Source organism: Balaenoptera musculus, chromosome 10 (genome assembly GCF_009873245.2).
Source record: "Balaenoptera musculus isolate JJ_BM4_2016_0621 chromosome 10, mBalMus1.pri.v3, whole genome shotgun sequence".
Lineage (NCBI taxonomy): Eukaryota > Metazoa > Chordata > Mammalia > Artiodactyla > Balaenopteridae > Balaenoptera > Balaenoptera musculus.
This window is the reverse complement of record NC_045794.1, coordinates 45,542,538-45,564,071: the sequence shown is the minus strand read 5'-3', so window position 1 is coordinate 45,564,071 and position 21,534 is coordinate 45,542,538. Positions and strand designations below refer to the sequence as shown.

General features: G+C 56.5%; 1 protein-coding gene across 1 annotated transcript in view; it reads right to left on the bottom strand.

Moving 5' to 3' along the window:
* LRP1 (LDL receptor related protein 1) overlaps nt 1-21,534 on the bottom strand; it is a 79,622-nt gene that overhangs the window by 27,900 nt on the left and 30,188 nt on the right. Inside the window, exons 13-36 of the mRNA XM_036865744.1 lie at nt 21,068-21,290; nt 19,712-19,913; nt 18,909-19,034; nt 16,661-16,801; nt 16,444-16,569; nt 15,904-16,020; nt 15,363-15,443; nt 13,580-13,747; nt 10,013-10,195; nt 9,399-9,599; nt 8,030-8,275; nt 7,627-7,824; nt 6,083-6,287; nt 5,733-5,897; nt 4,894-5,138; nt 4,553-4,684; nt 4,028-4,255; nt 3,598-3,772; nt 3,417-3,511; nt 3,014-3,163; nt 2,752-2,892; nt 2,193-2,327; nt 554-685; nt 159-293 (exon numbers count right to left, since the gene is read on the bottom strand). Coding sequence (XP_036721639.1) covers nt 159-293; nt 554-685; nt 2,193-2,327; nt 2,752-2,892; nt 3,014-3,163; nt 3,417-3,511; nt 3,598-3,772; nt 4,028-4,255; nt 4,553-4,684; nt 4,894-5,138; nt 5,733-5,897; nt 6,083-6,287; nt 7,627-7,824; nt 8,030-8,275; nt 9,399-9,599; nt 10,013-10,195; nt 13,580-13,747; nt 15,363-15,443; nt 15,904-16,020; nt 16,444-16,569; nt 16,661-16,801; nt 18,909-19,034; nt 19,712-19,913; nt 21,068-21,290 — 3,950 coding nt within the window. The remainder of the gene's footprint in view (nt 1-158; nt 294-553; nt 686-2,192; nt 2,328-2,751; nt 2,893-3,013; nt 3,164-3,416; nt 3,512-3,597; nt 3,773-4,027; nt 4,256-4,552; nt 4,685-4,893; nt 5,139-5,732; nt 5,898-6,082; nt 6,288-7,626; nt 7,825-8,029; nt 8,276-9,398; nt 9,600-10,012; nt 10,196-13,579; nt 13,748-15,362; nt 15,444-15,903; nt 16,021-16,443; nt 16,570-16,660; nt 16,802-18,908; nt 19,035-19,711; nt 19,914-21,067; nt 21,291-21,534) is intronic.

Below are 21,534 nucleotides of genomic sequence, written 5' to 3'. Positions count from 1 at the left end.
GGTGGGGATGCAGGTACCTGGTCCCCTCCAGCCCCCTGATACCCCTGTTTCTCCCCATCTGTTCCTGCCCACCCCTTCTTCTCAGACCCTTCCTTCCGAGACCCCACTTCCCCAGTCCTCTGCCTCACCTGCAGCCCCTCAGCCCTTCTGCGTCTCACCTGCGATCCAGTCCACTGCGATGCCCTCCACGCGGCCAATGCCATTGGTCACCACATCCTCACGCCACGTCTGGTCTCGCTTAGCCCGGCTGATGGTACTTAGGCCCATGTCCACCCAGTAAATGGTGTCATTTTCTGGAGGTGGAGGAGCCAACATGGGGACGCTCAACAAGGTAGGGGGAAGGTGGGAGGTCAAAATCACAAGGGGGTAAGGATAGAGGTGACTGAGAGCTGGGGGGACCAGGGACTTGGAAGCTGAGATAGCGGGGCAGGGGCAGCTGTGGTAAGTGTTGCCCCTTCCAGCTGTGGTCAGGTAGCCTCTCCCTGGAGCCCCAGAGCACACCACCCCAAAGGGAAGGTCATGTCCCACCCTCTCCTGCCACCGAATGGCTCACCAGCATGGAAGTCGATGCCGACAGCCAGGGAGGTCCCCGACACTGGGACCAGGGCGTCTGACTTGTCATTGGGATCCAGGGGGATTCCCCGGATTCCCTCATGCACAGAGTACAGGAGAAAGGAGCCCACACCTGCAACACAAGGACACTTTGGGCATGGGCTTTGCTGACACCCCTTAAGCTTGGCTTCTGTCACCCTCAAACCCTTTTGATACCTTCTCCCAGCCATCACACCTCCCCCCTCAACACATACTCTAGCCTGGGGCCTGGGCAGGGAGGTCACCTGGCTGGGAGAGAGCAAGGGAGCATGCAGCTCTGGGGAACCACCTGTGAGACCTTAGTGCCCACTAGAGGGCAGCAGAGACCTGGCTTTCTCTCCACGCTCTGCCCTCCAGTCCCTCTTCACTCCACACAACCCTGCACCCCCAAAGGCGTTAGGGAGAATCTGGGGAGGTTTACACAAGACAATAGGACTGGGTGAGTCCCAACTCTAGGTTTCCACCTTAATTTCCTCTTTGTCCTCATCCATCTGGTCTGTGTCACACCCCTGTCTCTGACACCTCGCTCCTGAGCCAGTCTCCTTCCCAGTTTCCCATTTCTTACCAGGCGCCACTCTCCATGCACCCTAGAATCCTCCCTTGCCTTTATCCCCTCACACAGCCTGTCCTCAAATGAATCCCCTAATGGGTCCTGGTTGCTCAGGCTCCCCGAAAAAAAGGACTCATGGTCGAGTGAGTTTGGGGAGACCCCAAACACTAGAGTTGTCCCGTGAAAAATTCTGTGCAGATGAGCATATTCAAGGCTCTGAGAAATTGTGCAGCAGAAAAACACTTAAACTTCGTTCAACCCAGTGCTTCTTTCTATAACATCTATCACTTCAAAGAGGGAAGTTCCCAGGAGTGCACTTCCGGAAATGCTGTCCTGGGGCAGGCTTGTAAATCAGTCAGCAAGTTCTTGTGAAATGTCTCTGAGTTTCACCCCTTCTCTTCAATCAAGCTGCTAAGCCCCAGCCCAGGCCAACAGCCCCCTGACTGGTCTGACTGCCTTGGTTTCTCCCTCCCCAACTCAGCCGGCTCTCTGCCGCCAGGTTAATCTGCCCCAAACACCACCTTCCAGGTGCTCCTGGCTGAGAACCCGTGGAGCCCCGCCTACACCACAGCCTCACCCATGGCTCCCCACACCCTGCGCCATGCGGGTTGGCACCTCAGGGCCCTGCACACACCCTCCTATTGCTCTGGACCCCTTGCCTTGCACATCATCCCTTCTTCAAACCACACACTCAAATCCTACGTGCCCTATAAAACCCAGCAGCCAACACACCTCTTGCATGAAGTGGCCCTGGCGCCCCCTCCAACGTCTATTTCTCCAAAATCCTACTGAAGTCAGAGGCACTTCATGTTGGCCCCCCCTTCTGGTTAAGGCTGCAGAGCACAGGGACAGGGACTTCTGCCCCCTGGCTTCCTCCACGGCAAGCAGCACAATGGGCGCTGACTAAGCATCTAACCCAGAGAACACTTAATACACGATGAACTCGGTCTTGTCCCCAAGGTGAGAAGAGGAAGGTGGGCGGTAGAGTAGGAAGGGTCGGGTTGGGTTGGGGACCAGGGTCAAGGCGGGGAGCAGAGGCAGGGGCACTGACCCTCGCAGGCCTGCTGGCCACTCCGGAGGCTGTAGCCAGCTGTGCACATGCAGGAGCGGGTGGACTCCGAAGTGGGCAGGCAGAGCTGGGAGCAGTCGCCGTTGTTGACGCTGCAGGGGTTGGTGCCCTCGTGGTCTGGGGTCAGGTGGGAGGCAGAGAGAAAGGGTTAGTGGCTCTCCTCGGGACCGCGGTGTCAGGCTCACACCCCTTTACCCTGGACCTTGTGGGGGTCACCACCCAACCCAGCTCTCAGGTCTTCTGTCCTGCAGGGCCCCTGGACCTTGTGGGAGTCACCACCCAACCCAGCTCTCAGGTCTTCAGTCCTGCAGGGCCCCTGGACTTTGTGGGGGTCACCACCCAACCCAGCTCTCAGGTCTTCAGTCCTGCAGGGCCCCTGGCCCTTGTGAAGGAGGAGCCCCGCTGGGTGGTGAACAGAGCCTAACCCATTTTCATCTCCATTCGCTTGCTTGCCCGGGGGTTCCTGCAGCCCCTCCTAGCCACAGTCCCAACCTCTGTGACCCCCCATCCCACTGCCCCTGCCCCTTGCCCCCCACCTCACCCAGCTGGATGCTCTCATCGTAGACCTTCATGTGCATCACCAGGGTGGTGCTGTTCCGCAGGACCACGGACCCCGAGCCGTCAGCCTTGTTGCACGTGCCCATCTTCTCTGACACCTGATCTGCCCACCACAGCTTGTCCCCTGTGGTGGCAGGAGGGGATGAGACTCTGGGGAAGGCCCCACCCCCAGGCCAGCCCTGTCTCCTGGCCAGTCCGGCCCACCTGCTCTGCTCTGGTCCCTGCTCCCACCCAGTGGCCCTCACCCATGATGGCCAGGGCAGTGGCCTTGCCCAGCTGGTTCCGCATGGCGTCGATGACCTCTAGCCCACTCCCGTCCAGGTTGCAGCGGTTGATGGTATGGTTCTTGGAGCTGATCCAGTAGAGTTTGCTTTCAGGGAAGTCGATAGCCAGGCCTGGAAGAGGGGGGGTGTCACTGCCAGAGAGCACGGCACCAGGGCCGGGATCCAGGAGCCTGCCCCAGCTGGGCCCCTCACGTCTGGGGATAGGTACAGAGTATGTGTGTGGTTTTGGGAGGAGGGTGGTGAGAACAAGTACTAAGCCAGGAGTTTGGGGAGATGGAGGGACAACTGGGGAGAACCCTGAGAGCATCTCCTGGTGGAGGAATTAGGGGAGGAAGGGCTGCAGGGCAGCAGGGTAAGCTCGTACCCACAGGGCCCCTCTGGCCACTGAAGAGCAGGGTGCGGTTGCTGCCGTCCATGTTGGCCATGCTGATGTTGTCACCGTCTGTCCAGTAGAGCTTCCTGGGGGTGCCAGGAGGGGAGAGTCAGGGTCCTCTTCTTCCCCCACCCCACACCCCATGCTCCCCAACCCTGGGCCCTGGACCTACCCACGCAGCGGGTGGACAACCAGGCCGTGCGGCTGCTCCAAGCCCTGCACCACCGCATTCTTGAAGGAGCCGTCCAGCCGGGCCACGTTGATCTGCTTCTTGTTGGTGTCGTAGCTTGTCCAGAACAGGTTTCGGGACACCCAGTCGACAGCCAGCCCATGGGCATTTGGCAAGTCTGGGGACACAGTGGGGAGTTGTGATTGGGTGTTTTCAGGACACAGGTCAGGAAGCTCGAGGGGAGGGGCCAGCCTGGTTTCTGGGGGAACAGGGATCATGAAACCAGGACTGGAGCACAGAGAGGGAAAAGAATTTGGAGAAGGAACATCAGGACCAAGGGGACCAGGGAGTGGGGCTGGGACCAGGGTTGGGAGCGAGGGCGGGGTTGCGGGGGTACCCATGCCCAGTAGGGGTTCCAGGGCCAGGACAGAACCTGCAGAGACAACCGTCTCCACGCCTGTGCCGTTGATGAAGGCCCGCTTGATGGCCTGGGTCCGCACGTCGGACCAGTAAACGCGCTGCTCTCGGGCGTCGTAGTCCAGCACCGTGACGTTGTCGATATCAGGCACCGTGAAGGAGATGATGTAGTTGTAGTAGGGGGCGTCCAGGTCCACGCCCCGGATCTCCATCTGACGTGCGTACAGCAGGAACTTCTTAAACTCTGTGGGCGAGGGGCGGGTCACTGAGGGCGGCCCCCTGCCTCCACGCTTCCCACCCCCCCGGATTCTCCTGGTTCCTTCTGTTTGCTGCTGGCCCTTGGCTATCAGGGAGACCCTGTTGGGCATAACCTTCCTGCCGGAGTGCCACCCTCTTCCTACATCAGTTGTCTCTGGAGCCTCTCCATTCAGGCTCCTCCCAGCTGAGACTGCCTACCTTCACTTAGAACCTGGAGCTTGGGTACCTGACCCTTTCCCCTTCAGCCTTGGTTTACCCCGGCTCTGGAGGGGCGGCCTCCTACCATAGCAGGTGGTGTTGTCCTTGTGGAGCTTCATGAGGTGCGGGCAGGCGCAGGAAACAGTCCGGTTGTAGTTGATGAGGCACAGGTGGGAGCAGGGGCCCCGGCCCCCATTGGCCTCACAGGGGTTGGGAGCTGGGAGGGCAGGGGAAAGCAAGAGCATCCAGTGACCCTACTGGCCCTGCTCACCTGGCCTACACCCTCTCCACTCCCCTTCCTGTCCCAGCATCGCTGCTGCCAGACCCGCCTCTGTCAGCAGGCTGGCTCACCCCGCCGCCCCAGCACAGACCCCTCCTCTCTTGGAAGCTTCTACAGAGGCTGCTGGCTCCTTTCTGGTCCCTTACCCATGGGCTGCCGGGAGGGGTGATACACCTGCAGGTCGAAGGGCTGGGTATTGGTCCTCTGTACCACGGTGACATTGTGGCCGGTCCACTTGTTGGCCTTGGCCAGCGTGTTTGTCCGCCAGTCCGTCCAGTACACCTCGCCACCGTACAGTGTCACTGCAAACGGGTGCGACAGGAACTCGTGTCCCCGAAGCACCTCCATGTGACCGGAGCCGTCGTAACGGGCTGAGTAAATGGCGTCTGACCTGAGAGCGTGGTCGGGGCAGAGTGAGGAGCCGGTGGGGACCTCAGACCTCGGGGCACGTGGCCTGGGGCTCCCACCCTCCATGCCCCAGCCCACGGCACCCTGTGGAGCAGGAACCACGTGGCTCGAGGTCTGGGATCCCAGCTCTGACCCCAATTCCCCTGACCCAGGTCTTTCAGCTTGCTTCTCCCCAGGGCTGCTGTTAGCACACAGGGGTGTGGTGAAGACTAGAAAAAGGCACCCCCTTTGGGGACACCACCTAGAAAAAGTCTCCCCTCTCCCTGGGCAGACAGAGCCCCTAGGAGAGCACACAGATGTGTGAGTGAGGATGGCATTGCACTTCGGCCCTCGGCGGGCACTCCTGTGCTGGGGGCAGCCCTGCCTCTACCCTCTTCCATCTGCACCTCTTCCCCAGCCCAGACTCTCCCCTCACTCAGTCCTCTTCCTGGGCCCTTGGCCGTGTGGCTCTGGCTCCAGCTCCCCCGGGCCTTCTCACCACCCTCATGGCTGCCAGGTCCTGGGACCCTTGGCTCCACCCTGTCCCTAAGGAGGAGGGGAGGATGGAGGCCTCCTGGGTGAGGTGCCGGGTGCTGACCTGGCGTCGATCCAGAGGATGCGCTTCTCCAGGTAGTCCACGGTGAGCCCGTTGGGCCAGCCCCCAGAGCCCGTCTCCCGGTGGATGGTGCGGCGCCCAGCCCCACTCATGGAGGCTGCCTCGATGCGGGGCAGGCTGGCATCCCAGTCCGTCCAAAACAAGATCCTGGGGAGCGGGGAGGGGGTCAGGATGGCCAAGGTCGAGGCCCAGGGAAGGGGCTGTGCTAGGATCCTTGGTGAAGGCCGGAGGGAGCGAATAGCATTGAGGAGGCAGCTATGCCTGGCCCGGCTCGGCTGAACGAGGCTTCAGGGGGGTCACGAGGCCAGAATAGGGCTGGGCGGGGTCCTCACCCATCCCGGGGATCCAGTGCAATCGCCCTTGGGTGCTCAATGTCACCGGCCAGCAGCGTGGTCCGAAGGGTCCCATCCAGCTTGGCCACCTCAATCTGGTCCAGGTTACTCTCCACCCAGTAGATGTTGCCTGCAATCCAGTCTACAGCCAGGCCCTCGGGTGTGGCTAGGCCGTACTGAATTACCACCTCGAAACTGGTCAGGGCTGGAGAAGAGAGGTTGCAGGAGGTTAGAATCACCTGGGGCGGGGTGAATTCACGATATCCTAGGAACCCTGGATGGCCTGCCCTCAACCCTGACACCTCTGCGAACACCTCTGGTGTGCTCCAGATTTGACTGGGGTTCCCAGAGCCCCCAGTCTCCTCACCCAGGCCCCCTGCCTCAGGAGGTCAAGTAGAAGCCTGGCTTCTAGAACACTGGAGAAGGGGAAGTGGCAGCTATCTTCTGCCTGCAACTCTCTGAAGGGCTAACCCCTGGTAGGAGGTCAGAGCAGAGGGTGAGGGCTTTGGGGAACAGACCTAGACCCAATATGAGGCAGACAGAACTTTCTAGAAGTCACTCCACAGACAGTCCTAGAGGTTTTTCGATGGTTTTATATACATATATATATATGTGTGTGTACATATATATGTATATATATGCCATTAATTTAGAAACCATTACATAGTGTGAACATTTTCATAGTCTACTTAGCCATCCTCTTGTTGATGGATATTTGAGATGGTTCCAGGTTTTCTCTATTACAAAAAATACCAACTCCTCTAGTAAAATGTGCTTCTTTTAAGTCTTTGCTCAGACGTCAGCTTCTCAGGGGGCCTTCCTTGACCATCCTATTCAAATGCCACTCCCATTCTCCCTACCCACCTTGCCTCCTTTCTCTTTATCCACTGTGCTACCCGCTCCGTCACAGTCCGTGTTGTATTCATTTGCTGTGTTTGTATCTGATGTTCCCACGGGTGTGTAAGCTCCATGAGGGCAGACATTTTGACCTGTTTGCTCCCTGCTGTCTCCCCTGGGCCCGGTGTGTGTGGCAGGGGCTCAGGAATGTGGGTTTTTTTGTTTTTTGGTTTTGGCCGCGCCGAGGGGCATGCGGGATCTTAGTTCCCCGACCAGGGATCGAACCCGTGCCCCCCTGCAGTGGAAGCACGGAGTCTTAACAACTGGACAGCCAGGGAAGTCCCAGGAATGTGTATTATTAGTGAAGGAAATCTGTGATGGGTCAGGCCGCCTTGGGACAGAAGGCAAGGTTCAGGTACCCCACCCCTAAATGCCTTTTTTCTTGCAAGCCTGCAATTCTGGCCGTTCCAAAGAAAGGCTGATCATTTTGTTAATTATCAGTCTGGCAGCTCTGCTGACAATAATTATGGGGCGTCAGGCACTGAGACCCACAGCAAAATCTAACCCAATTAACAAGAGTGTGGGGGACAGGGGAGCTAAGGGCCTCTGCTCCCGGCAGCCTGCATCTGGCCCCATGGTTCTGAGCGCCCAAGGGCCCGGTCTGGGTGCACTGGGCCCCGCGTCGGTCCTGGGCAGGCGGTGGTCACCTCCGTTGTCCAGCAGCTTCCCGCGGTAGATCTTGTCCTCCACCACGTCGGTCCAGTAGAGGGCGCTCTGGCTGAGGTGGAAGTCCAGGGCGATGGTGTTGCGCAGGCCGGGCACCAGGACGCTGTAGTCCCCTTTGTGAAGGTCGATGCGCCGGATCTCGTGGCGGTTGGAGAAGATGATAAACGGCTTGAAGGGGTCTGGGGAGGGGTGTGATGGGGTCACAAGGGGCCTGTTGCCTCCGAGCCACCCTGTCCAGGGGCAGGGAGGGTCTCCATGGGCCCTGGCACCGGGCCTGGATGGAAACCTCAGCCTCTGGCATTCGGCCACCCAAGTCCAGCTTACTGCAGCTCAGAGGCCTGCCTGGCCTGCCCAGCTGCCCAGCCACCCCGACCCATGTCTCACCCAGGCTGCGGCAGCTCTCGCCGTCCGGCTCCAGCACCCAGCCCTCGTAGCAGGAGCACTTCACACTGAACTTGTTCTGGTCGCACTTCTGGCTGCACTTGAGGTGCTTGGCGCAGTAGCTTTGGATCTGGCAGGTGTGGTTGTCAGGCCCCAGCTCCATGCCCAGAGGGCACGAGCACACAATGCCTTCGCCAGGTGCCACCGAGCAGTTGTGACTGCAGCCACCGTTATTCAGAGAGCACTGGTCTGGGGGGTGGGGAGCAAAGGATCAGGGTCAGGATCTGGAAGGAGGCAGGACCGTGGCCTGGCTGGGCCCCAAGTCCCCAGTAGCCGAGATGGCACCCTGGCACCCTGCCTGTGGCGTCCTTCTTTCCATTCCTCTGTCCCACTGCTTCCCAGGCTCCCTCACAACCAGGGTTGGGACCTTGGCACCCACCATGTAGGACCAACCCTCTCCTTCCCCCGAGGAGCACCCCTCCATCATGGCTGCATCTCTCTCTGGTCTCTATTTCCCTGCCCCTTCTTGAGCCCACCGTGGGGGCCCCAGCCTTTCGCCTCTCTCTGGGAGGGTCCCCTTTCCTCTCTCTCTCCTGATGTAGGTGTGATTTTGCAGGGGTTGTGGTAGGGAATGTGCTGCTCTGGGTCCTCTGACACACGCTGGGACCTGCCAGCCCTGAATGATGACCCATCAGCAGTTCTCAGGGCCAGTCCTTATCTCCCACTCCTCTCCTCCGAGAACCTGACTCTGCTTGGCTCAGAGGAGATAAGGCTGCTCTGCTCTGCTCTGCTCCTCATCCCCAAGTCACACCATGTGGCCCTCCCTGACCCCCATTCTTCTGATCTTGAATGCACACCCTCCTCCCCTGACCTTCTCACTCACTCGGCAGGATGGGAGACTGCCCTGACCACATCAACCCTGGTGCCTTCATCTTGAAAGCCTGCTCTGCACTGCTCTGCAGCACGAGTGTGGCTGAGTGGGCTGTGCCTGCAGGGTGGGGCTGCACTGCACCACAGCACTTCACGAGCGGTGTGACCTTGGGCCAGTTATTTAACCTCTCTGAGCCTCAGTTTTCTCATCTGTAAGATGGGGGTGAGGATCATATCTGCCTCACAGGGCTCCTTTATGGATTAAATGCTATAACAGCGTGACGCTTAGCACAGCCTCTCGGCAAAGTGAGTCCTAAATCGACACGGGTTTTTGTTAATTGCTCTGGGTACTACTTGCCCAGCTGCCAGAGCTGCCCTTTTCCAGTCTGAGACCTCTCCCCACAGAGCTTGTCCTGTTCCACTGCCCTGGCCTGGCCCAGACTCCTTATCCAGCCCCGCTGCCCACTCCTCTGCTGGGGCCTCTCCTAGGCCCAGGCCTCACCGCAGAGCTCTCCCTCATCCGAGCCATCTCCACAGTCATCGTTGCCATCACACAGCTTGTCAGGCGGCAGGCAGACCGAGGTGTTGTTGGCACAGGGGTGTGAGGGTGGCCTGCAGGCCAGGGACTCACAGTTCTCCTCATCCGAGTTATCCTCACAGTCGCTGTCGCCATCACACACCCACGCTTTGCTGATGCACCGAGCTGGGGGATGGGTAGAGCATCAGGGGCCAGGCCTGGGCAGCAGGGCTCTCTGTGCCCTTCTTCCCAGACCCAGTGGGCTTCTCTAACAGGGTCATGACTACAAGGCTTTGGGGTCCACTAGGAACCTTGAGGCTTTTTCTGTCAAATTCACATGGGCAACAAAGAAAGCAGGAATCTGTAGGAGGTGTTGAAGCTCAACACCGGTGAGGGTTTTGGTTCCCAGGGCCCTTAGTGCAGGCCCTGGCCCCTTCATACCTTCCCCCATGCATCAGGCACAAGCTTTTTCTGTGCAGCCTTTTGCCTCACAATGTTCCCACCCCACTCCTCACAGTACGGTGCTGTCTCCCTTGCCACTGCTCTGCTCTCAACAGGGCCTCCTCCTGTCCATGTTGTTTCCCTTCAGTCCTTTTTACCGGAGTCTTTGCAGCCAAACTTGACATTGGGGTCACAGACGTGGGTCACTCCCTCACAGCTCTTCTCGTCACTGGAGTCCATGCAGTCAGTGTCCCCATCGCAGCGCCACCGCAGGGGGATGCACAGACCATCCAGCCGGCACTGGAACTCATCATTGTGGCAGCCGCCAGGAGGCCTTGTGGCTGCAGGGGGACAGGTGGAGGGCATGGGGGGGTTAAGGGCTCCAGGTCAGCTGTTCCCCTCTCTATCTTCTCAACCCCCTCCTGCTATACCCAGCCTGGGGCTATGAGCTGAGGCAGGGATGGAGAGTTCTCTGAGTCCTGCTGACACTCCTCGAAAGCGCTAACTCAGAGTCAGGGCTATTACACCTTCCAGGACTCAGAAATCATCTTGTCTAATCTCCCTATTTTACACACGAGAGCTTGATTGGATAAGCAATTTGCTAAGCCAGAGCTCAAATGCCCCCACCTTAGCCTAGCCTCTGTTTCATTCATTCACTTCACAAACACTTATTGAGCACCTACTGTGTGCCAGGCACTGTTTCAGGTGCCAGCATGAACAAGACAAAGTCCTTACCCTCATGGAGCTGAAGTTCTAGCTGGGAAGAGAAACAGTGAAGACATGACACAAAAACCCAGAATGGAACTGCAGGTAGTGATCAAGGCTATGCAGACAAAGCCAGGTCAAGGCCAGGGAGGATGGGATGCTACTTGAGACAAGACAGTCAGGAAAGGCCCTTAAGCAGGAGATGTTTGAGCAGAGGCCTGAATGACGTGAGCCATGAGATTAACTGGAGTTGCATTCCAGGAAGAGGGAACAGCTAGTGCAAAGTCTCTGAGGTAGGACCATGCAAGGCATATCTGAAAAATGCCCAGGGCATATTTAAGGCTGCACAGTTGGAGTAGAGTGAAGGAGGAGATGAGTGGCAGGAATGCAGGTCAGATAGGTTGGGGGAGTCCTGCAGGCCATGGAGCGGGGCTCAGCATGAATTCAAAGTGTACAGGGAGCCAGTGCAGGCTTGAGGGCAGGGCTGGGGGAGAGATCTGACATGTTCTGTAGCATCACTCTGGCTGCTACGGTGAGATCGGACTCAGGAGTCTGGGGAAGGAGTGGAAGCAGCACCCGAGGCACAGGTGACCGTGCACAAGCCTCACCTTACAACTCCCGCTGCCCCGCATGCCCTGCTCCTCCTACCTGCCCCACCATGAACACGGTCGATGCGCTCATCTCATGCCTGGACTTCAGCAGCAGTCTCCGAGCTGATTTTCCTTCCTCAGGGCCCCTGAACCTCTTTCCAATCTAATGCCCCTCCAGGATTGCCTTCTGAAAGCATTTCCTACACCTTATCACCTTCCAGCTCTGAGACACTTCGAAGGTCCCCAGTGCCTGACCTGCTTTCACCTGCTGTTGTAATCTGCCCCTCCAGGCACTGCCTCATTCCCCGCTGTCCCCTCTAGTCTGAGGGGCCCCACCCAGCCCCACTGGCCCCTGCAGGAGTACTCAGTTTCACCTTCTAAGTCTTACTGCTGGGTTCTCCAGGCCACTCCCACCCTCCATCTAAAGACCCTTCCTCTAGTTACCGGGAGTAAGGGGGGGAAGGATAAAATGGAAGATTGGGATTGACACATACACACTACTATATATAAAATAGATGACTAATAAGGACCTACTATACTATATAGTACCGGGAACTCTAATCAGTACTCTGTAATGGCCTATATGGGAAAAGAATCTAAAAAAGAGTGGATATATGTATATGTATAGCAGATCCACTTTGCTGTACACCTGAAACTAACACAACATTGTAAATCAACTAGACTCCAATAAAAATTAAAAAAAAAAAAGACCCCCCCTCTCTTGTCCGTTTACCCACAGCCTAATCCCTCATCGGGGCCCAGTTCAAATCCCACCTCCTCCGGAATGGTCCCAGACCATTCCAGCTCACAACCATAGTTAACAACTGCTACCAATCATGACATCCCTGCTCCCACGGGCCAGGTCCCCGCACATCTCCTCTCACTTCACAGAGGAGGAAGTCAAGGCTCAGAGGAAGCAACTTGTCCAAGTTTGCCCAGCTTGTGAGGGGCAGAGAGCTCTTCCCACCTCACCACATCACGGGCCTCCAGGGGTCCTCTTCTCAGAATCCCAAGGCACTATTACCTGTCCCACTCACCCGACCCTTCTCAGAGATGGCCCTCGAGGCTCAGTGACTGTTTCCCGGGCCTTGGGTGACCCTCCCCATCCTCCCTCTTAGTCCTGGGCCTGCAGTGGGTACTCAGTGCTTTCAGTACTGTCCCCACTATGCGCACCTTAATTCTACAAGGCAGAGGTTGTAAGCTGGTGGTCCAGGGGCCAGATGAGGCCTACAGAGAGATTTTGGTCTGCCATGTTTTTAAAACTTTTCAAATCAATTGCCAGTTGTATGGGTTGATTTGCTCTCCCTAAAAAGATGCTGAAGTCCTAACTCATAGTACCTATGAACATGACCTTATTTGGAAATAGGTCTTCCTTTCCAGATGATCAACTTAAGATGAGGTCATTAGGGTGGGCCCTAATCCAATATGACTGCGTCCTTATAAAAAGAGGAAACCTGGACACAGAGACAGACACGCACACAGCGAGAACGCCAGGAAAGATGAAGGCAGGGATCTGGGTAAAGCATGTACAAGCCAAGGAACGCCAAAGATTGTCATCAAACGCCAGAAGCTAGGAAAGAAGCCTGGAATAGATTCTCCCCCATAACCCTTAGAAGGAACCAACCCTGCCAACATTTTGGTCTTGGACTTCTAGCCTCCAGAACTGTGAGACAATAAATTTCTGTTGTTTAAGCTACTTAGTTTGTGGTACTTTGTTACAGCAGCTCTAGGAAACTAATATACCAGTGCTTTAAAATGGGTAGATTTCACATATAAATCTGCATTTCTGACTTCTCTTGAAGTCAGGGCAATCTTGGGTCTGCATTCTTCCATGGTAACCATCGGCCAGGGATGAGAAACCAACATCCCTTGAGGAGGTCTGTGCCTTCCAGTAACCCCCGCCTCCACGGGGGATCCCACAGACGCTAGGTCCTGGAGGCCTGGGCACTGGGGACCTCACAGAGCCAACCCTTCTCTCCTTTGGTCCCCACTGTGCTCATTCACCCCTACCCCTCTGAGCATCCCTTTTTCACGCTACCAGCTACCAAAGACGAGCTGTGTGCCTTCCGTGCATGATCTCACTGAAGCCCCACATCAACATGATGATGCCCGTGCTATTATCATCCCCACTTTGCAGATGAAACTCACAGGGGCCCATGGAGATTAAATAACTTGCTCGAGGCCACCCAGATAGTAAGCTGCAGAGATGGAGCTCAAACCCAAGGCCACCCAACTGCAAAGCCTGAGATCTTAACAGCGTGTGACAATGATTTGTCGACAACCTCCCTCTCCCACAGGACTGGAAACTGCTGAAGGATAAGAGCCACGTCTGGGTTATCTCTGGTTCCCAGGTGGTGGCAACACGCAGCGGGGAGGGTGGATGGATGGTGGATGGTCTGGTCCCCAGCCCACCGGTCCCCAGGCGCCCACCCTGGTTGGTGCAGTTGGCGTGTGTCTCATCGCTGTAGTCCCCGCAGTCGTTGTCCCCATCGCAGGTCCAGTGCTCGGGGATGCAGCGCCCGCTGTTGCACTTGAACTGGGTGCTAGAGCAGGAGTGGCTGCAGCCGGCCTCGTCACTGTTGTCCCCACAGTCATTGTCTGGGGGGAGGCAAGAAGGGAAGAGGAGAGCAGGGGGTCAGCAAGTGGCCTTCTCTATGACCCCAGCATGGGGCCCCCACTCCCACCTCCCCATTCCCACCCTCGACCCACCCCAACCCTCCCACTGAGAAAATAAAAAACAGAAAAGACACAGAAACTGCATAGACTGCAGCATGCACCATGGCCCACGCGATGGGGGCAGGGAGAGGCAGGGCGGGCTCCAGGAGGGCCCTTCCCTGAGTCTCGGAAGGCTGGGGCTGGGGACGGGACTCATTCCTTTCCCGTTTCAGCAGGGTGTGGGAACAGGGGTCCGCTTGCTTTGGGGAAAAGGCAGGGATTTCTCTGGCTCTGGAGGGACAAAGGTGGGCGGAGTATAGGTGAGGCCTCTCTGCTGGGGAGGGAAAGTGTTAATCAGGCCCCGCCCTGAGTGTGGGCATCACCGGCCCCAAGCTCTGGGCTCCCGGCTCACGAGGGGCACTGCCTGCAGCTGGAAAGGCCGCGGGGGCCCCTCCTGAAGGCATCTGAGGGTGACTGAGCCAATGTCCTGCTTTCTAGGCCTCGTGGGGAGGCCACCAGACTTCCCTTCACATTTTCAAGACGCCTGAGAAGACGGGTTTGGCCGTCCCCCTTGGGCTGTGTTCCTGCCTCTTTTCCAGCTGCCTCTGCATCTCTGACGCTCTCTTTCCCCCATGTCTTGGTCTTCTTGTCCCCACCTCTCTGTCATCTCTCCTGTGAAAGGCTCCTTCTGCCCTCTCTGCTTTCCCTTTCACTGTTTTCTTTCTCCTTCTATCATCTCCTCTCTCTTTTCTCTCTTTGCTTTTCCTTCACATCCTAGGAGCTCTGGGGAGGGGAGCTGCATGGGGCTCCTGGGAGGAGGCCCAAGGCCAGCTGGGGCTCTAGGGGAGATGGTGCATGTGCTTCTATGCACTGACCGGCAGGCTCAGGACAGGTCTTTTCATCAGAGCCGTCCCCACAATCCTTCTCTGAAACACAGAAACCGCCAAGGCAACCATTGGCACACGAGACACAGCAAAGATGAGGGGCAACATGGGGCTGACCCAATACATCCTCACACACGTTAGCCAGGGCTCGAGCCACTGCTGCAACACGTCACAACACCACACCAGACACGACCAGAGCCCCAAGACGGCACAGACACAACAGTCCCCTGGCCCCCATGGCTGACATCACCTGGTCCAGGGCTGACCGCCAGGTGGGCTCCCGAGTCTGGAGCCAGAGCCTGGAGGGACCCCAGGAGGCGGGGTTTGCAGGGAGAATGGAGTTGGGCATGGGCTCTCCTTGCTCTGCCCCTCTGGCCCTTCTTGCTCATCTCTCCCTGGCCCCTGAGCCTCTGCCAGAGGATGGGCAGCTCAGGCCCTGCCCGGGGAGGAATGGCACTGACAGGCGATGGGCGGGGTATTCCCTGGGTCCATCTTGGTTCCCCCACAGTGTTTCTAGCTTGTCCTTATTTCTCCCAGACAACCCAGGGGGGCTTCTGTGAACTGGAGGAAGGCCCTGGCTTGATTCTAAAACCCCTTCACCTGCCACCCAGGGCCTGGCTGTGGCTTCTAGCTTTCCTAGGAATCAGGGCAGGTGAAGGGAAACAAGTTCTTACCATTGTCACATCTCCAGTTAATGTTGATGCATCTGCCATTGTTGCAGGTAAACTGAGTCAGGGGGAAGCAGGTGGGATAAGCTGTCAGGGAGAAAGAGTAGCTGAGTAGGGTCCTCAAGATTATTTAGCATCATAGCACCAAGCAGGTGGGTGCTGGGTCCTTCCCATAACCAGCAGCCCTCAGCCCAGACAGATGGGGGAGGGAAGGCTAAGTGGAGGTGCCTTGGCCTGGAACTCTGCCCATTCACTCCTATCCCTCTAAGCATCCTTTTTTCAAGCAACTAATTACCAAACGCAGGCCGTGCGCTGAGTGCTCTCCACACATGATCTCACTGAACCCCTACGTCAGTGCTGTGACGTGGGTGCCAGTATTATCCCCACTCTGCAGATGAAACTCACAGGGGCCCACGGAGATCAAGTAACTTGCTCAAGGCCACCCAGGTACTAAGTTGCAGGGTCTCTCCAGCACCCCCACCCCAGGGCACGCTCTCGTGGGCCCTCCCTCCCCGTGCCAGCCTGGCCTTCCTGCTGTCTTGCTCACCACATGAGGCTGACTCATCGGAGCGGTCCCCACAGTCATCGTCCAGATCGCACGTCCAGGAGATGGGGATGCAGCGGCCACTGGCACAGGAGAACTGGTTGGGTGGGCAGGTGCGAGCTGGGGACAGGGATGGGCGTGAGTGCTCATAGCTGAGTCCCCTCTTTAATTTCATTTTCTTTGCTATTATTCTCTGCCTCTCTGGAAGTCTCCCCAAGGACCTCAAAGCTATTCCTCTTAGAGACATCATTCAAAATCACCTATGTGGTCTCACACCGGACGCTTCACCCCATCTCTCGAGGGGTCGCTGGTGTCCTCCAAGGAGAAGATCCACCCGCCTTGCTCGTCATCCCCAACCTAGAGCTGTGCTCTATCCCCTGCAAGCACGGGCCTCCCAGCCAACCCTGTCCTCCCTCCCCTCTGCCCTGGGTGCCCCGTGCTCCTTTCTCTCCCTGAGGCCCCTCTGTCTTCCCAAGCCTGGCTCCCCCGCCTGCCCTGCCCTGGTGACTGAGGGGTGCCGGTGTGATCACGCCCCTCCCACACCTGAACAAGTGGCATTGGACTCGTCTTCGCTGTTCCCGCAGTCATTGTCCCCGTCACAGAGCCAGCGGTTGGGGATGCAACGGTTGTTCTCGCACTTGAACCGGTCCGAGGGGCAGGTGTGCTGATCTGGGGAGGGAGAGGTCAGGGGTCAGCCAGAGGGAGGGGCCCCCAGCTCTCCAGCTGTTGCCCAAGGGCCGGCTGTGCAGCGGGGACTCACGGCAGAGGGCGGGGGCCTCGTCGCTGTTGTCCAGGCAGTCGTTGTCCCCATCGCACTTCCAGCGTTCCTGGATGCAGCGGCTGTTTGAGCAGGCGAACTCGCCTGGCTGGCACTGGGGTGGGGGCACGTAGGACGGGTTTGCTGTGGGCACCACGAGGCGTGAGGGGGAAAGTCAGACCCAGGTCACGGACAGGTGCTGAGCCCCCTGTCCTCTGTTTGCTTGTTTTATGATTTTAAAATAATATACACAGTAATCTTTCCTAGTGCATAGTTCTTCGTGAAGAAATTATCTGGATGGAAACTGCAACTCTTTCTCAGGCCACAAGGGTGATGTTTGCTCTGCTGCTTCCAGTACTGCAATGTGGTCTGAGAATAAAGAAGCTTCCAAGAGAGCCTAGAGCCCCGCATCCTTTTGTCCCCACCGAGCAGACCGCCCCTTGCCCCTCCCTGCCATCTCCATGAACTGCCCCTTGGAAGTCATCTCCAGGATCCCCGGACCCCGCTCTGGTCCCTGGACTTTTTCCTTCAAAAATGCATCAACTCTACCGGCAGGAGTGAAAACTCACACCTCACCACCGCCATCTGCCTTCGGCTATCAGCAGTGAAATCACTTCGTCCTTTGTGTTTGCACAGGGTAAGCTCAGGAAGCCCAGGACGCCCACGTCAGTCCCTGGCCCTGGACCCCACTACTCTGTGCATGCCTTTCTGACCCATCTCTCACCCCCTCTAATCCTGTGGGTCCCAAGGACCACTGGACCTGGAGGCCGTTATGTGTCCGCCTTGCCCCTCACCTCTGCTTCCCGACCATTCTCCCTCTCTCCCCTCTGAAAAATCAGTGTTGACTTTCACATTACTAGACTATAAGAACCCCTACTTCAAAGGACCCAAGGCTACTCCCCAGCATCCTTAAGGGTTTTTAGCTCCTGGTTCAGAGTCACTTTCTCCATAATCACTCCCTCTTTATTCTTGGTGATTTCAACGTCCATATAGGTGACTCTTCCATTACGCTGGCCCCTCAGTTTCTAAGCTCCTCTTCACCAATCCTCTTGCCCTGCACCTGGCCTCAGTCACTCACTCTTAGGTGTACGCTATGGCCCACTGACCCATTTTCACTTCTGGGATTCTATCCTAAGGAAATCATCCAGAATATGCGAAGGCATGAAGCTATAGGAAATAGCAGAGCAGGTGATTAATAAACAGACTCTGGGTCAGGGTTCCTGGGTTCAAACCCCTGCTCTAACTTTGGGCCTCAATTTCTTCATCTATAAATTGGGATAATAAAAATACCTTCCCTACAGGAATATTTTAAGGAGTAAATAAGTTACTGCATGAGGACTGCTTATAACCATGCCTAGTACATAGTCTGTGTTCAATAAATGCTGGCAGTGATTACAACAAAAAACTGGAAACAACCTAAACATCCAACAGTAGAGAAATGGTTCAGTAAATTATGGGATGTTTACCAAATGAAATATATTTTGGCCATTAGAAATTCTGCTGATGTATTCATGACACACTGTCAAGTGACAAATGCAGGAAACAGAACAGCATGTGCAGCATGATTCCATTTAAGCAAAAGTAAATATATAGAGAAACTGGGAGGTTGTTCACTGAAATGGTAACAGTGGAATCTATGGGTGGTGGAATTTGGGGTGATTTGTACTTTCTCTTTTGTATTTTTCTATACTGTTTATTTTTACAATGAGCATGACCCGCTTTTATTAAAAAATAGGGCTATTTAAAATAATGCAATAATAACACAGAAAATTTGTGACATACATGAGCCAAAAGGGGCAGAAAACATTTATATACAGTATATTCCAACCATGTAAAAACCCACCTAAGGAAAAAAGGATGGTGTTCCTTTACCAAAATACTAACAATATAGTGGTGTTTGCTGGTGAGATTGGGCTTTTTTTCTCTCCTCTAATTTCCAGTATTTTGAACTATGGTTGTATAACTTTAATAATGCGGAAATAAATGTAAAAGAAGTTAATGGTTTTCTCTTTCCATAGCTGTCCTGCTCCTCACTTGGTTTCCCCTGATCTTCATGCCTTCCCAAACCTCCCACCCCCCGGTCACCCCTAAACACCCTCCAGCCCCCAGAGCCTTCTTCTCTCACCCCATCCCTCACCTCTTATTACCCCCCAGGGCCCTCTTTGCCCCCTTCATCTCCGACGGGGACACTGTGGCCTCTTCCTGCTGGGGTCTGCTCCCCCACCTCCCACCCCAGCTGGGCCCCTCGTACCCAGACAAGTGACACCGTCTGCGTTCAACACCTGGTCCTCAGCACAGGCACACTGGCGGCTCCCAGGGGTGGCCAGGCACAGGCTGCTGCAGCCGCCATTGTTCACCCGGCATTTGTTGGTACCCACTGTGAAGGAGGGGTCACGGGTGGGAGGAGGAAGGAGGGGGAGGACAGGGGATGGGTTGCAGCAGGGTCAGGAAAGGCCAGAGAGGGGAGATGAGAGGCCGGGGGAAGAGATGCATTAAAAGGAGGAGACAGAAAGAGGAAATATGGAGGGGTTGAGGAAGAGGAGATGCAGGCGTGGGGCGGGGGGAAGATGGGGAACACAGAAGGTCAAATTGGGGTGGGGGCCTCTCTTCTAGAGAGTCTCAAAAGTCAGAGCCTAGGGGCTTCCCTGGTGGCGCAGTGGTTGAGAGTCTGCCTGCCAATGCAGGGGACACGGGTTCGGGCCCTGGTCTGGGAGGATCCCACATGCCACGGAGCAACTGGGCCCGTGAGCCACAATTACTGAGCCTGCGCGTCTGGAGCCTGTGCTCCGCAACAAGAGAGGCCGCGATGGTGAGAGGCCCGCGCACCGCGATGAAGAGTGGTCCCCACTTGCCGCAACTAGAGAAAGCCCTCGTACAGAAACGAAGACTCAACACAGTCATAAATAAATAAATAAATAAATAAAAGAACGTGAATTTCTTTAAAAAAAAAAACAAGTCAGAGCCTAGGATCCCTGGGAGTGCCCTCACCCACCACAGGAGCCTCACCCCCCCATCTAGGTCCCACCCCAGACCCAAGTCCCAGCCCAGGGGTACCTTGCTGCTGCTGGGCATCATACATGCGGATCTCAAAAATGGGGGGCCGCTCGCTGCGCAGAAGGGTCACAATGGGGGGCGCGCCTCCTGTGCCCCGTTCCAAGCGGTAGACACTGCCACTCCGGTACTCGGTCCAGAAGAGGTAGTTGCCGTGGTGACACAGGCCAAAAGCATGGTTCAGCTCAGGACCCTCGTACACAATCTAGGAATGGAGAAGAGGTTACCAAGGAGCTGGGAGACAAGTGGGGGTGCCTCAGGGAGGTCCGGGGGGAGTCAGTGTTTTGTACACTCATATGTCCACGGCCTGGGTGTGGGATTTGTCTTCCCCATCAGCCTAGAAGCCCCCAAGGGTGCACACCGTGAAGTGTCAGACCCGGAACCCAGCAAAGCGCTGATGGGGAGCTTGCCCACACTCCTCTCTTGGGCTGATTCATGTTCATTCATAACCCTCCAACACACGTGCACGTGCGCATGCACGCGCACACACAGAGTAGTGAGCAGACAGCCAGGATCCATACATTCGTTTCTTCATCCTCCACACATTTGCCAGGATCTACTAAGGTAGCACTAAGAAATGGAAAAGACGTGATCCCTTCTCTGGAGCTGCCTATTGTCTCAGGAAAGGCACACAAGGCCATCTGCGGTGGAGAGGGGTCTGGAGACAACACCCCAGAGGAGGTGGCCCGCCCCTGAGTGCTGTGCCAGTTGAGGAGGAGCTGGGTGGAGGCAGAAAAATCTGCATGAGCAGCAGCAAAGAGGGCAGCACGTTGACGTGTGCTGGACTTAAAAGCTGTCTAGTGCTGCTGTTCCAAGTGCTGGGATGCAGGGAGCAGAGGGTGAAAGAAGACCACAGAGACGGTCAGGGGCCACATCATAAAGGGCCTTATATACCATGAAAGAGCTTGGTCCACACGCCTAGACTTGCACGGGGCTCATGAATGAAGCACGTAGCCCCCGGAATGAACGAGCGTGAGTCTACACCGTCTCTAGGCATCTCGCACCTGTACAGAGGCATACAGTGCAGGCACACGCCAGTGTGTGCTGCCTGTATGTGCACAACCAGGCAGAGGTGCACACGATGTGTATGCTCAGGTGTTCACACAGGTGGTCAGGCCCACAGACCATGTGCATGGTCACAGAGATACTCTGATAGAAGCAATCCTCAAACAACGCAAGACATAGCCACACAAGCACACAGAGGGACACACCCACAGGCTCACAGGTAAACACACATGAAGCACACAGGCCCGGATACACACAGACGCCCACACATTCAGACACACAGCCTCACCCACATACAAATGTGGTCCAGCAACGCACACATGAACACCCACACACAGGTGCACGCCTGCCCACCTTCCGGTCTGTGCCATTGAGCAGGATGGTCTCGATGCGATCATAGAAAGCGTCCACCCAGTAGAGGCGCCCAGCTGGGATGTCCAGGCTCAGCCCATTAGGCCAAAGTACTGTCTTGGAGGTGACAAAGATGTCTCGGTGTGAGCCGTCCATCCACGCCCTCTCCAGCCGCCCTCGCCGACTGTCCTTGGGGTCCTCCTCCCAGTCAGTCCAGTACATCCACCTGTGGGCAGCTACTGGTCAGCACCACATAGCCACTCCTGCCATCAACATCCTCCCCTGTGACCCCAATCCAGGCGGGCCATCCCAGAGCTCCTCACAGGGGTCTTCCTGCCCTGCTCACCCTTGGCCCACATATTTCATTCATTCATTCCTTCATTCAACAAATATCTGTTGAATGCCTACTGAGCTGGGCACAGTTCTGGCGCTGGAGGACCCAGCAGAGACCAAGGCAGCCAAAGCCCCTG